This window comes from Pleurodeles waltl, chromosome 1_1 (genome assembly GCF_031143425.1).
Source record: "Pleurodeles waltl isolate 20211129_DDA chromosome 1_1, aPleWal1.hap1.20221129, whole genome shotgun sequence".
Classification (NCBI taxonomy): domain Eukaryota; kingdom Metazoa; phylum Chordata; class Amphibia; order Caudata; family Salamandridae; genus Pleurodeles; species Pleurodeles waltl.
Genome location: NC_090436.1, coordinates 956,526,956 through 956,542,485, shown reverse-complemented (window position 1 = coordinate 956,542,485; position 15,530 = coordinate 956,526,956). Strand labels below are relative to the sequence as shown.

The window sequence follows — 15,530 nt, the reverse complement described above, 5'->3', positions numbered from 1 at the left end:
TGGGTATGGGGGAATCCTGGGTGGAATGAATCTTTTGAGGCCTTCGAAGAAGCCTTTGATAACTGGAATCCTGAATAAAGAGATATGCTGTCTATTTTAGATGTAAGCAGCTATAGCCGCCAAATGAAGCCTAATAGATGAGTATGCTAAGTTTGCCTTTTGTAAATGTAGCAGATAACAAACTGTGTCTTGAAGTGAGGATTAGAGAGGGTCAATGTGTTTAGGTTGACAGTAGCAGACAAAATGTGTCCATTTTGCAGCATAACTCTGGCTTGTTGCAGGTTTACATGCCTCTCTAAGAATTTCCACACATTCTGAGGGGAGATTCAAATAACCAAACTCTATTACTTCAGGAGCCATATCGCAAGATTGAGTGTTTTGGGGTCTGGATGTCTGATTTGACTTTGACTTTGAGTAAAAAGGTCTAGCCTGTTGGGGAGTTTCTCATGAGGAACTGCAGACAAATCCAACAGTGTTGTGAACCAAGGTTGACTTGCCCATATGGGAGCTTACAAGGATCATGGTGAGTGATGTTTGTCGCATTTTTCAAACTAGAGACGGAATGAGTGGGAGAGGTGAAAAAGCATAGGCAAATATCCCTAACAAATTCATCCATACAGCATTGCTCTTGGACTGAGGGTGTGGGTATCTGGACGCAAAGTTTTGGCATTTTGAATTTTCTGTGGTGGCGAAGAGGCCTATTTGTGGTGTTAACCACCTTTGAAAGTACTGGTGAAGTACTTGTGGGTGAAGTTCCCATTTGTGGACTTGTTGCTGCATCCTGCTGAGGTGGTCTGCAAACTGGTTGTCCATACCTTAAAGATATTCTGCAAGTAAGTGAATGCGGTGGTAAATTACCCATTTCCAAATTGTCTGAGCAAGAAGGGATAATTGATAAGAATGTGTCCCCTCTGTTTCTGCAGATAATACATGGTTGTCCTGTTGTCTGTATGGACTAGAACCACTTTGTGTGAGCGTTGTCGTAGAAAAGCTTTGAGTGCTAAAAAGACTACTTGTAACTCCAAGTAGTTGATGTGAGAAGTTTGTTGAATGGAATCCCATATACCTTGAATAGTGAGGTTGTTTAGGTGAGCTCCCCAACCTGTCTGTGATATATCCATAGTCAGAGTGACTTGAGGCACAGGGTCCTGAAAGGCCACCTGTTGGAAAGGTTGGTGGGATTCCACCATTGCAGAGAGCGGTAATTCCTGCAGTCTTATCTAATTAATGTAGGTGTTAGTGAGTGACAGTGCCCCTAAGACCCACATATTAAAAAGAATTTGGGAAAAGATTTCTTTAAATTACAAACAATAGCCATGTGGAGAAAAAAACGGGGGAATATTAAAATCATATTTTACCTAACACTGTTCCTATGGATATGCCACAATGAAAGAATAGTTTTGGGGAGAGGGCATGCACATATATGTAAGTCACAGAATTCCCTGGCTAATGATCAGAACTTTTTTGAATAGATTTAAAACGTTGTAAATGAGCAAATAGTAAAAAGAACACATTTTAATTAAATAAGAAATACTAAATAAATATTTAACATTCAAAAAAGCTGCTTGCATGTCAGTCATTATATAATTCCTCTCAGGAGTCTGGAAGGAGGGGAGAAAGAAAGATAAAACCATGTTAGCAAAGAACCAAACATTCCTGCTGCGACTAACCCGAGCCTTATGCCTGTTTATGTTTATGATATTTGCAATCTTTTTGCCTGCATATTTTTGCTGGTGTCGGCACCCACATCATAACCTAGATCACTTGTCGGAATTTGGCATCCATTAACCTCAGGTCATCTTTGTTATGGCATTCGACCTTCCACTGCTTAGGTCTTTCCTAGAGGATTGAGGCACTTCCAAGCCATGAATGGGCTCCTACTTGTTTCCATCAACCAACACCTGGATGCTCTTCACCACGTGCCAGCTGAGAGCTGAAAGTCTCCTCAAGAGTGCCCATTTTTCTTTTCATGTTATCCACGTTGCACTTTTTTATTCTCTCGAGCAGCAGCTTGGAGACTTGGTTATACCACTCTATCATCCATTCAGGGTCTTTGTCCTCGCTCCTGCTCAGGCGCATTCCTCGGCACACTTTTGAGAGGAAGGAGACAAGCTTCTCGTCGCTGCAGACCTCGCATCTCTGAAATATCCAATTGCACCATTCCTGCCAAAAATCCCTGTCGTCGTTGAAACCAGCGATAATAAGACTTCCTCTAGGGTTTGCTCTAAGTTTGGCAACATCATCTTTGCATAGTTTATTTCCAACAACCCTGGAAAAGGGAGAATAAAAAGAAATGTGAGGAGAATGTTGTTTGCTATCCCTAATGCTACAAAGGAACATACACGGCTTTCACAAGTATGCAGATTTTTCCATAGCCGTATGTGACACCTGGTGGTTGTTCACAGTCACTGAAGTGGCTGTGCACATGAGAAAAGCATGTAAAGAGCTATGTTTCTGTTGCATGTGACTGACCATTTTCCCTAAATTTTGAAAGAAGAAAAATCTGTGCTTAGATACACTAGCCTCATTTACAAGAGGCCTTTGTACATGCATTTACAAGTGCATCATTTTTTTTAACGCACCCCGACACATGCTGCAGGGCCATACCTAGAAGCCCAAGCAAGGCCACTTTGCACGGCTTTCCTTGGCCTTGTAGATATGGCACCCTTTCACGTATTATTCTGTGTGAAAGGGGTATTCCATTGGTGTTGCTGTGGGTGTTCCCACTCAACACCCATGGAATCTGACGCATCCCCAGATCTACAAGGCTTTGCAAACCTGGTAATTCATCAATTTACTAGGAGTGGTGTAAGGGTAGCACAACTGAGAGAAATAACATTATTTCTCCCCATTTTTTTACTCTTTCTATGTGTGCTGCATTCTGCAGCACGCATAGAAGGAGGCAAATGCCTTTTGTGATTGTTTTTGTGCAGAAAGGTGTCCCTTTCTTTCTAAAAACAATCATCCCCGCATTACAGGCATCCTTGCACCATGGTGCATGGATGTCTGTATTGACTCATGGCAGCAATTTGTGCAAAGTGCACCATATCTTGTATATGCAGTGCATTCCTGCCCTTTTGTTTTGAGGCAGGGCAGCACAGCAAAAAGGCTTGAGGCGCTGCCCTGCACCCAAACTTTGTAAATGAGGCCCACACATTCCTATTCATGAAAGTACATTTCATTGTTTTTATGTTTATGAACTAATCTAACTTTTCTACATCTGACAGAAATTTACAAATGAATTCCTGCCAGGTGTTAGCCCCTTTATGTGGTTCGGGATCTCTTTGTCACAAGTGTAGAGATCTCTGAAGTCGCAAATCCAGTGGGTGGTGGGAATATCAGCGCTTCAAGGTGTGGCTTGAGTTGAAAGTTTAAGCACGTCCACAAACATGGAAGTTTGGTGGTATTCTTAAACTACAATTCGACTTAGTTCCACCCTGGAAATGGCAGGAGATTTACTTCAGCGCACAGCTGCCATAACCTTTCATCCAGGAACAGAGGGAGAACGGATCATTCTCTATATTTGGTGGAGGTTTAACAGGAAGAATCTGCTTGATGTGGAAAAATATTTTCCTGGCCAATATTTGTATTTTTAAGGGCATTTACTACTTTGCCATGGAGAACTCCCTACAGAGAGACAATGGAAACAAAATCACATGATTCCCAATGAATTTGCATTGAAAACTGCACAAAGAACAGCTTTCTATGCTAATTCCAAAAGGATTGGTGAGTACCAAAAAGTAGTAAAATGCACTCACACGAACAAGTAAATCAGCATTTTCAGATTTACTACTTTTTTCGTGAAAAGGGTTCAAAATGGTTTCCATGTGAAAGGAATAATGTAAAAATAGGATTTCAGAAAAAAGACAGATAAACAAAATGTATATAAGGAGTGTAGCGAAATGCCGACCAACACTGGTGTTTTTTTCATCATCAAAATTAGTTTATACAGTTTTTTTTCCCCCATAAAACAACATATAAACAGATAATACATGCATATTTATGGAATACACACATATTACATAAAACATTAAAATCAATACCAACCAACCGTGCGCCAGGGTACAGTGTGTTTGTTGCTTAAGCTGGGGGGGGGGGATTTTGCTGACCATTCCTCGTATCGCCTGCTTACCATGTTAAATAGTGATGTCAAGATACTCTGTAAGATTTTAGCCACTCAGCTCTGGGGCGTGATTCAGGGTTTGGTACATGAGGACCAATGCGGGTTCATCCCTGCTCGTAGTACGTCCTATAAGTTGCGTCGCTTGGCACATATCATGCATGAGACCAAAGGAGTGGAGACAGAATTGGTGCTGGTGTCTCTTGATTTGGAAAAAGCCTTTGACACAGTGGAATGGGGATATGTATTGGAGGTATTGCAGGGCATGGGGTTTGGCCCCAGTTTTTGTGCTTGGGTTTGACTGCTGTATACTGCTCCAACTGCACAAGTACGTGTGGTGGGAGAGATATTGAACACATGGGAGGTAGGCAGGGGTACACGGCAGGGATGCCCGCTCTCGCCTCTCCTGTTTGCTCTAGCGGTGGAGCCTCTGGCAATCTGGCTTCGTGAGGAGATGGTGCAGTGGAGGATTTCGGTGGGACGGGCCACACATGTAATTTCCATGTATGCTGATGATGCATTGGTGTATGTACGGGATCCCTGAGTCTCGGTGCCAGCACCGCTGCAGAGGTTGAATGCTTTTGGGGCTGTCTCTGGTCTCAAGATTAACATGAAAAAATCACTCCTGTTCCCCTTGGGGTCCCTCATTGGGGTTCCACAGGCTGAGCTTCCTGGAGCTGGGCTTCGGTGGGAGGTGGAGAGTTTCAGGTACTTGGGTATCTGGGTCACTAACTCTGTAGATATGTATGATAAACACAATGTTGATTGAGTAGTGATGGGCCTGGAATGCTCGGTTTCCTTTTGGACTAGGTTGCCTCTCTCTGTTATGGGTCGGGAAGCAGTGGCAAAGATGGTGTTCTTGCCCCGGTGCTTATATCTGGTACAGAACTCTTTTTGTATCCGTTGGCAGCGTGGCTTTTTCATCACTTGTACAGTTTGCTTATTTCCCTGGTATGGGCCAGTCGGCAGAGAAGGGTGGAGTTGTCCGTGCTGCAGGTGGATCTAGAGGGGGGAGGATTAGCGATCCCCAACATTAAATACTACTACTATGCAGAACACTTGCAATGTGCAGCCAAATGGATGACAGAGGCTGATAGCTGGGAAAAGAGGTTGTATGCTGGTATGTGTGATGGGCAGTCATTGGTGCATATTCTGATGATGGGGGTGGGTCTGATCCTGTTGGACAACCGCTGTGATCTCTGAGCAGGTGGTGAAGAATGTGCTCAGATGAGCCCCTTTTGACAGGGAGTTAAAGATATGGGATCTGGCCCCATTTCGGTATATGACGAGGACAATGTCTGTAGAGGCCTGGAGATTGGAAGGTTGTGAGGTGGCTGGTGATCTATACCCTAATGGTGAATTTTTATCATTTACTGATGCTCAGGATCTGTTTGAGTTGGGTTCTGGCCAGTTTCTGCAATATGCCAAAATTGAGAGCGTGGCATGTGAGATCTGGGATGATTTTCCAGTCGCCCCTAGGGCATCATCGGTATTAAATGGATTGTTTAACTGGGTGAGGGGATGCACCTGATTATTCGGTTTTATAAAGCCCTACGGGAGGATCAACCAGGAGTGATAAGTGCAGGACGTAGAGCATGGGAATCTGACTTGGGGCAGCCCATTGAGGATGCTGATTGGGATGCAGCCTTGTCGTTGGTCTGAACGGTGTCGTGTAATCACAGATTCAAGCTGTTGCATTTCAACTTTGTACACAGCACATATTTCACACCCAGTAGACTAAATAGGATTGACCCATCCATGGTGCATGCTGCCCTCGTTGCGGTGAGTTTGGTGCTTCATTCCTACACCTGGCCTGGACCTATAGGATGGTTTATGTCTTCTGGCAGAAAGTGATAGTAGTGATTGAGGAGGCTACAGGACTGGAATTGGAGGCAACCCGATGACTTGTATCCTGGGATTGGTGTGTAAGCCGCAGGGTAGGGGAGTTGTGTATAAACTGGTGCAGCTAGCATTGGTAGTGGCCAAGTGTAGAGTAGCAATTGGTTGGATGAGCACGCGGAATCCGACGACTCCCAGCTGGCTGCGAGATCTGCTAGAGTGGGGGGCAGCGCAGAAGAGCAGCCTATGCACTTGACACGAAGTGATGAGAGGACACTTGCTGATGTTGCGGCTTTGAGTGTAATGCTGGAGCGGTTCACTGGTGGGGAGGATGTAAGCTCTGTAGGAAGCGATGAGATAGTGGGGGATGAGGACAGACACCTGCCCCCATGAACAGGTGGCGACCAACTGTGGTTTCGATATACTCCTACATGCATAAGTTGTTTAAAGCCTTGTCTCATAAGGCTATGGGTTGGGAAGGTGGGACAGAGGATAAGATCGGTACAGTGGTTATAACTCTCTATTGACTGGAACTCGGGTTTGTATGCCCTCGGGCACACTTGTGTAATTAAGACACTTTGCTTTGCTGTAGCCTGCACTGTACTGTGTGTTTTTGTTGATTTGCAGTTTTTAAAACTGAATAGAAACAGTTTAAAAAACAAAAATACAATTAAGAATGATTTCATTATAATCGTTCTAAAAAAACTGCACATATCACCTTTTCTGAATCTATCTCATTCCAGTACTCTCTTTCACAAGATCCATGTAATATGTAAATACTTTGTAATACTAATAACAATCACTGCATGAGTATTCGATCTCAAAATCCTCAAAGCAACTAAGGATTGCTTTACACCAAGAACTCTGCAAACTGGGACTAACAATTGCTTTTTTTATTGACTGTCACATGCCTCGCAAAAAAGAGTAAGGCCCATAATTATACTTCAATTGCACTGAATTTGTGTCATTTTTTTAACACAAATTCAGAGCAAACCTAACTCCATATTTATATTTTGACGTTAGACACGTCTAGTGTCAAAATATAGGCGTTTGCATAATTTTTGGGATGTGTGCACCTACCTTGCGTCAATAAGATGCAAGGTAGGCGTTCCCATCTAAAAAAATGGTGCTATCCCCATAGCCCCATATTTATCCCCCGTGCTAAAATGAAGCACGGGCGGGAGGAGGGGCTAACGCCTGGGTCACACCAGGCATTAGGGGACTTGTGGTCCCATTTCCATGGTTAAACACCATTGAATGGGTCCACAGGTGCCCTCCTCAAGCCCAGGAGCACCCCCACCCACACCAGCGGATGGGGGACCCCATCCCAGGTGAGCAGGTTAAGTATAGGTAGTAATTTTAATTATTTTTTTAAGTGCCATTGGGGGCCCTAACTTGGGCCACCCTGCAAGGCACAGGAAGCAATGGCTATGCCCAGGGGACACTTGTCCCCAGTGCTGGCCATTGGGGTAGTGGGCATGACTCCGGTCTTTCCTAAGACAGGAGTCATGTTTTTAGTGGTTGTGCACCAGGAAATGGCACAAGTCTGGTTAGAGGTATGTTTTTTTTGCCTCTAACCAGGCTAGCGTCATTTTTTGAAGCAGAACCCTGTCCTTCCCTATGGCCACCCATACCCGGCTAGTGTCTTTATTTATTTAAGACGCTAGCCCAAGTTTAGCTCCGGTTTGTGCCATTCCTTTAATATGGCACCTGGCTTGCGCTGTGGAAAGGCGCAAGCTGGAGCTATACTTTTTGCTGCAAAAGTGCATTTGTGCAGTTTTGCGGCAAAAAGTATAAACCTGGGCCTTAATGCGCTATTGCTTCCCTATCCCGATTGCAGACTGGACAAAGATTGGTTTCTTTACACAGGTTTCTCCATTTTAAACAAAAACCATTAATAGGAAGAGTCCCAAATCTATATTTTAAATATAATTGTCTTGCCAAAGACAATGTGATATAGTACATAAATAGTTTTAAAAAATCTGATTTGCAGTTTGAGAAACTACCTGTAAGTGAACCATATGCACTTGTACCATAAATATTTTCAAGGGCAACCTGGCAGTATCTATCTGAGAGTAACTGATTTGATATTCTGTATCCACTCCCCTGGTGGTAGTTTTTTGATTCTGTGCACTGGGATCAAGGCTGGATTTAGGGCAGTGTGACAGGGGCAGCTGCACCTGGCTGTGAACTTGTGCGTGGGGAGGGAGGCTGTGTTTAGAATTATCTTGTGGGTTTCAAAGCACCTGCTGCAGAGTTCCTTGTGGGTCCAGCAGTTTTCTGGCAACAATAAAAATGTCAACATAACTCTAATGATTACTGTTCTTGCTGGGGAGAGATTGGAATTTTGTCTTGAGGCAGTTTTGACTTGTCATAAAGTAGCACAGAGGTTTACTATGCCTACTGCAAATAACGTGTACCTTACACATCACAGAATTGTATTTTATGTGGATAGTTCAGTAGGCTACTGCTTTTGTTACAGAGATCCTTTTGTTCCTTGCAGGTCACAGGTTGCAAACGTAATATAGCACAGTGACCTATTAACTGTAATCAAAGAGCTGCTTTAAACTTTATGCTCAAACTTTACTCAAGCACCTAGTTTCCTGGGCCTTTGATACTGGACTGATCGCTACGGAGCCAGAAGGTTTCAGACCAGGGCATTCTATGCTGGACCACTCTCTCACTCTGTGAGGTGTAACAAGGGAGTTAGTGGAGTCGGTAGGTGGCCTCTACTGTTGCTTCATTGACTTCTGAGGGTGAAAAGGCAGACAGAGGTATGCTATGGCAAACAGTCCAGCAGTGGAATATGTCTGGAGCCCTGCTACACCTTGTGATGAAGTTTCATAGTGAAAATTGGGTTCAAGTTGATCTGGATGAGCTGGGCCATCTATCAAGTAAAACTCCGGTAGAGAAGGGCTAATGGCAGGGGCGTGACTTGGCCCTTCTGCTGTTTAGTTTGTTTATTGCGGATCTCCCCCAGATGTTAAGTAATGCATATAATTACTCTCCAAAGGTTTGGTGTAGGCATATCGACTGTCTCATGTATGTGGACAATGGTGATGGATCTTTGCCTATAGGGCTACAATGAAAACTAAATGCCCTAAATTTCTACTGTTTTGAAAACAAGCTCATGATAAGCGCTGACAAGACAAAAAAACCTGCTCTTTGCTAGTAAGAAAAATACATTTTGAGGAAGGGGTGGCTGGAGCAAGTTACTTAGTATAAGTATCTGGGCATGATTTTTTCAGATTATCTAAAATGGGATAAACATTTAGCCTCTCAGAGACTAGCTCTGTCATGAGGGGTGAATTGTCTAAAAAGGTTAAACTGTAAATATGGCAGATATACCTTTGACCTGCTAGGTAGGGTTACACAGGGTAAATTGAGTCCCCAGGCTCTTTATGGAGAAGAGGGTCTGGCAATGGACAGACTTGAGTCCTGGGAGGGCCCTGAAGGTCGTGTCTGGAAGTTTCCCCTTGACTTACCTAAAACGTAAAGATCCAAGCTGTAAGGTGAGAGTTGAGAACTATTGCTTTGAGTGCACTGCCGGATGCCAGAGCCCTTTGTTTTTATTTTTGACTCAAGAATAGGATATCTGGCGATAAACTGTCATTTTGCCTGAGATTCTGTCACCTCTTCCCAGCAAGAGAAATCCAATGATAATAATGCTAAGGGGTTTCCGAGTCCCCAACATGAATTTGGGAAGGAGGTTAGGTGGTTAAAGTTAGTCAAATAAAGGGCATCCTTAGGCAATGTGCTCTTGAAACAAGCTGAAAGGAGGCCCTACACTAGCTTACGGCCAAATGTTCAGTTGTCCTCTTCTGACCTCTGGAGAGTAGGGACTTTTATCCATACCTATATGAAATCCCAGGTAAGTTTCTTCGGAATAAAATCCTGTGGTTAATGTTGGGAATTGACCCAGGTTAGCAACTACCAAGGTCAAAGCCCAAAATAGATGAGAATTATGGTCATTGCCCCTGTAAGCAGGGTAGAAAATACTCGGTGAGACCCTTGTTGATGGACTGTGTTCTCTTCCTTGAAGAAGGAAGAAGATTCTCTGACCTGTCTTCCAAAAGTATGGGATACTGTCAAGAGATATGGGTTTAAATTTAATATGCGGCCTCAGACATCAAGATGTGGCCATTGCTATAGGTCAATACCTGCGTAAAATCAGAATCTCTCAAGACAGGGTCTTCCCCTCCCCCCCAAGGTTTTGGCATTCTAGGTTGGTATCTCCTTCAGGTGGGTGGTATGGGATCCCCAGTTGGGAAGCAAAGTTGACCATAGCAATAGAATGCTCTGGCAAGGCCGGGCAATATGAAATATACAGTAAGGTTGACCGAGTAGCCCCCAGTGATTATGTTAAGTGGTGAGGCGCATTGCACTTTAGGTCTACAGGGACAAAGTGAGTTGTATGCTGCTAGTCACCTTGTTACTTTCCTTTTCTAATGCAAAATTTTAAATGTTCATTTTGTCATGTTTCTTTTCTTATTTAAAGGCTGAACCTACGCATGGTGGAATTGTTTTAAAAGTATGCTGTGCAGTATTGATTTTATGGTATCTGTAATTGGTCTTAATGCATTGGGTAATGCACAATATATCTGTAAGAATTTATTTCTTGGAAATAAAGTATTTTGAATTGATATGGAGATCCTTTTATTCCTTGCAGTTCATAGGTTACAAACCTAATGTAGCGCAGTAACCTATTAACTGTAATCAAATAGCTGCATGGTATAGGTTAAAACATTATGCTTTTCCCCAGTCTTTCATTAACCTTAAGTTTCTAATAAGGGTTAGTTTGGGTAGAAATATATTCTTATTAGTAAAGCCAACCACAAGTACTAAGGTACGTTTTAAATCCTGAGTTCTGCTTCTCTATACAAAACACTCAAAACATACTGCTTTCTGGTATGGATGACATGTGAGTCCTACACCTTGCAATCCTCAGTGTCTTATGTAACATGTCTTTTAGACTGATTTACACACATATGTTTCATTGCCTCAGTATAATGTTTGTGAGATGTAAAGTTTTCTGCCGCCATACAATGCTATAAGTAGGGCTTTAAAACAAAAGAAATGCATGTGAGAGAGGGGCTATGGAGAGATGAGGGGCACTGTTGGAGGGTGATACTGAGGGAATCCATGGAGAAGATGTCGTTTTGGGGTGCAAAAAAGATTGTTGTACCAGGCACCACCAGCACTAAAGCCAGCTCATCTGCTAGCCCGAAAGCAGTTCATGTGCTCTGACCCCTAAAAACTGTGCTCCTAAATGGCATATTTAACTTATCTATGAGTCCCTAGTGCAGTGTTTCCCAAACATTTTAGAACGATGACTCACTTTTTACAACTGCAAATTTCGCGAACCACCTACCTTTAATGGACATGAGGAGAGGTAATTCTTTTGATGTAACTGAAGCATTAAGGGTTAGCACATTGCAATTTACAGATAGCACCTATTCAATTAAAATGGCCACTAACTGTGCACAGCCATACTAATAAAATTATGTAGCACACAGCACTAAAATTATAATGGGTGGGAATGGGCGTTCTGTGAATATTTATAATTTTTGCATCACCAAATAAAATGGCTTTATTTGTTTTGACCTTTTAAAATCTCTGTTTCCGGCACACTTTTGAAGTACAAAAAATTTTCTTCTTTTTTGCTTTTCTGACTGTTGAATGCATACAGTTCATTTACAGTTTTTTACATTTTGTTGTGTGTTGCAAAAAACAACATCCTAAGATTGTAACATAATTCACTTTAAAAACTCCTCTCACTTTGCAGTCAGATAAAGAAAAGTAAACACCAATCCCACGCTAAGAGAATTAGAAGCAACGTGTCAGAAAACATGGCCTGACGTTTGATCTCAGTTGTTGAATCACCACAAATGTGACAGGATAAACATTACATTTTAAGGCTTCTTTGTTTATTGCTCAGACTTTCTGGGCACGGCTAAGGAATGTATTTAACTTCAAAGAGGTCTACCCTGTCACGGGCAGATATAACTAACTTCTGATCCTGCCCCATCCTTTGTCCCAGTAGTCAGCCAGGTTCCAATCCCAGTGAGAGAGGAACAATGCACAGAACTGGTTTGAGTGACCACAGAGGTCAGCTCATTTCCATGGCCACGCCTCTAGGGTAGACACAGAAGCTCTGTACAGGGGAAGAAAGGTTCTGCCACATTGGATGTTTGCAGAGAGGGGCACTGTGGGATTGTTTGCAGTAGGGCACACAGAAATTGCTGCAAAGTGGGTACTCCTGGGAACCTTTTTCCCTATTGGTTAGGGAGGGGCCAAGAGTCACTCCCATCCGCAGGCTATTGCCAGGAATAAAGTTGGCACCCCTGGGCACCATCTTCAAAACACTACTGGATCCGTGGAGGGCAGAAGGTGGACTTCACTGATATAAAGACCTGTGATGAGACCTGAAAGGCTGTACCTGCACCCACTTGCACCCAGGACAAAGAAAGGGACTTCTCTTTAAGTTAAAGGGATATAACAATCTGCTAGAAGCCCTATTTCCTGAAGAGCCCAGCTTACCAGTTCCAACTGTACCTGACTGGAACCTGCTGGTGACCTTTGGTGGAGTCTTGACTTTCAAGTGGTGTTCTGGAGGTCCTGCGACCATTGGCTGTGTCAAAAGTTGCTCCTCATATCATTTTTAAAAATGAACTTAAACGTTTTTGGCTTCAAAGACCCCTGGAGGACCACGACAATCCTGCAAAGTCAATATTACAAAGGTGCATTACCACTGGACCGAAGATTCAGGTTACTCCTGAACTTTTATGCAGCAGCAGATCTGTTTCAGTGGGATATTATGGAGAATGTATCCAGCCTCATGGAGCCCTGTTCAACCTTGTTTAGCTTTTGGCCTTGTCCCACTGGAGATATCTGAACTAAAAACAAGTGACTGAGTCTGAAAGTAGAAATCTTCACCGGGCAAAGTTGCCAAAAGTATCCAGCAAGTGACAGATCTTTCTTGGGTGTGAATTTTGAATGTCTCCCACTCTGAGCTTTTCCACCAAATATCAACAGCTTCACCGACGGCTACCTGGCCTCATAGAGCCCATCTCAGCCTGCTGCCTTGCCCTGCTGAGGATTTTTGACTTCTATTTCAGAGACTATGTCAAAAGGTAAAACTTCTGACCTGGACAAACCTAGTTTCTGTGTCCCACTGCAGTGGGAATTCAATCATTCACCACACTCATAATCCACTTTCTCATAAAGAGCATATCTTTACACAATAGTATTCTGACAAGTCACAGGCAACAAATTTACTAATGGGACAATGAAGAATTATGCAAACCATGTAGGGGCATTGTTTAGAAAGGGGTAGCTACAACATTTCTTTTACAAATCAGCAGAAATCCACACCACCCCATATGCAATCTCCCCCAAATAAGTGGGTGAAGTTAGTAGCCTTCTCCATAACAGATCCTCCACTTGCTCAACCTTCAGAAAGGAACCAAGGGTGGTGTAAACCCTGCTGAAAATGGTGTGTGCCTGGCTACCCAATTTAAACTTGATGGTCCAACATAATTTTCTGTAGTGCCTACTCCAAGCAATATTGACACATAGGCCACTGACAGAATGGGAAACACATGCTCCTGATGTGTTCTGAGAAATGTCCCTGTCATGCAGGTACGGGCAGTGTATCCCCACGCTGGAGTACATTTCTATTAATTACATGCAGTGGAAGTAATTGCAGCAGATAAACAGGACTATGATAAAAAACAAATTAAATATTTAGATGAACATTACTTATTCACCACTTATTATAACAAAAAGGTCCACCAGAGTAAGAGAGAAAACTTGGCACCCAAAAGAAAATCGAAGAATTCACAAAATTGTTATCTTGTTCAATTCTTAGAGGCATATTTATACTCCGTTTGTGCCGAATGTGCATCAAAAATGTTGACACACATTCGGCACAAACCATGCACCATATTTATACTATGACGCCCGACCCCGCGGACGTCAAAATTTCTCAATTTGCATCATTTCTTGGATGCGGGAAACTGCCTTGCGTTAATGACATGCAAGGTAGGCGTTCCCGCACAAAAAATGACTTTATGGCCTGTGAGCCTTATTTATACTCCAGCGTCATTTTGACGCACAGGAGGGGGCGGGCCTTAAAAAACAGCACACAGCCTGATGTGTGCCGTTTTTTAACGCCTGGGTCAGGGCAGGCGTTAAGGGACCTGTGGACTCACTTCCATGGTCTCTGACCATGGAAGCAGTCCAGAGGTTCCCTTCCCTGCCCCCAGGAACACCCCCTGCCACCCTCGCCCACCCCTGGAGGACACCCATGAATGGAGGGACCCATCCCAGACAAATACAGGTAAGTTGAGGTAAGTATTATTATTATTATTTTTTTAAGTGGCATAGGGGGGCCTAATTTGGGCCCCCCTACATGCCACTGTGCCCAATGGCCATGCCCAGGGGACATTAGTCCCCTGGGCATGGCCATTGGGCAAGGGGGCATGGATCCTGTCTTTGCTAAGACAGGAGTAATTTCAGTGGGGGTTGTGGGTCAAAAAATGGTGCAAGTCCGGTTTGAGCCATGATTTTTGACTCAAACCTGACTTGCACCATTTTTTGACGCACCACCCCCATTTTCACCTACCTAACGTCAATCCTTAAATAAGGCGCCCGCATGGCGCATAGGAATGGCGTTAGTCGGCAGTACATTTTTGGAGTAAAAAGTATCAATATGGGCCTTAGCATTCAACTACTACCTATTACCCAGGATAGGATACAGGACATCAGTTTTCTTTTTAACAACTCTCAAAAAAGGGGACTGGTAGGTATATATTGACTGTCCTATGTCCTTAATCCTAGTTCCATCATATATGCGAAGTACTGTAATACTTATCTATGCAATAATTAAAATTCTTATATCCTACTCCACTGACTTCTAATTAGGTGTTGGAGACAAAAAATGAGCTTTATGTTTTTTAGTGATTTGGTCTAATTGTGTAAAGTAAGAAATTAAATACACAATTAATAATTGTCATCTAACCATTAGTTCTGAAAAAAGAAATACTCTAGAAAAAACAATCACACGTTACAATATTAGACGAATATGAAACAATGAAAATTTCAAGAACCCAAACCAACCACTGAAAAATTACTGAACACAGAATAGTGGCCAGTTTGGAATCCATTTCCATTCATCATTAGTTTGAGTGTATTTGTATACTGCAAACCTAATTCTAGTAGGTAACCACTAGATGGGATGGAATTGTCCCCTGCATGATGATCTTGCATGTACCATGCCCTGAATGTCACACTGCTGGTGAATCTGGTAAGACCTGACGGGGCACATCAAGCATGCCCTCATAGTATACAAAGGAATTCTGTCTCCAACCTGGGTTTCAGCACATAAAGTTGTGGTAACAGTGTACCATATTTCATGAATCACTAGTGTGTCCAGACTTTTTTATCTGTGTGAGTAAAAGTGTCGACTACTGAACATCCCTCTGTAAAGTTCTGCAGTCATGTGAAAACAAGGGCCTAATTTACAAGAAACTGATTCATCTGTATTGATGTGTCAGATTTCTTGTACTTC

The 15,530-nt window shown here is 43.0% G+C and overlaps 1 protein-coding gene across 1 annotated transcript in view; it reads right to left on the bottom strand.

Annotated features, from left to right (window-relative positions):
- Positions 1 to 1,499: 1,499 nt before the first annotated feature.
- Positions 1,500 to 15,530, bottom strand: part of LOC138290008 (NACHT, LRR and PYD domains-containing protein 12-like) — a 436,570-nt gene continuing 422,539 nt past the window's right edge. The window contains exon 7 of the mRNA XM_069230213.1: positions 1,500 to 2,269. Coding sequence (XP_069086314.1) covers positions 1,891 to 2,269 — 379 coding nt within the window. The 3' untranslated portion in view covers positions 1,500 to 1,890. The remainder of the gene's footprint in view (positions 2,270 to 15,530) is intronic.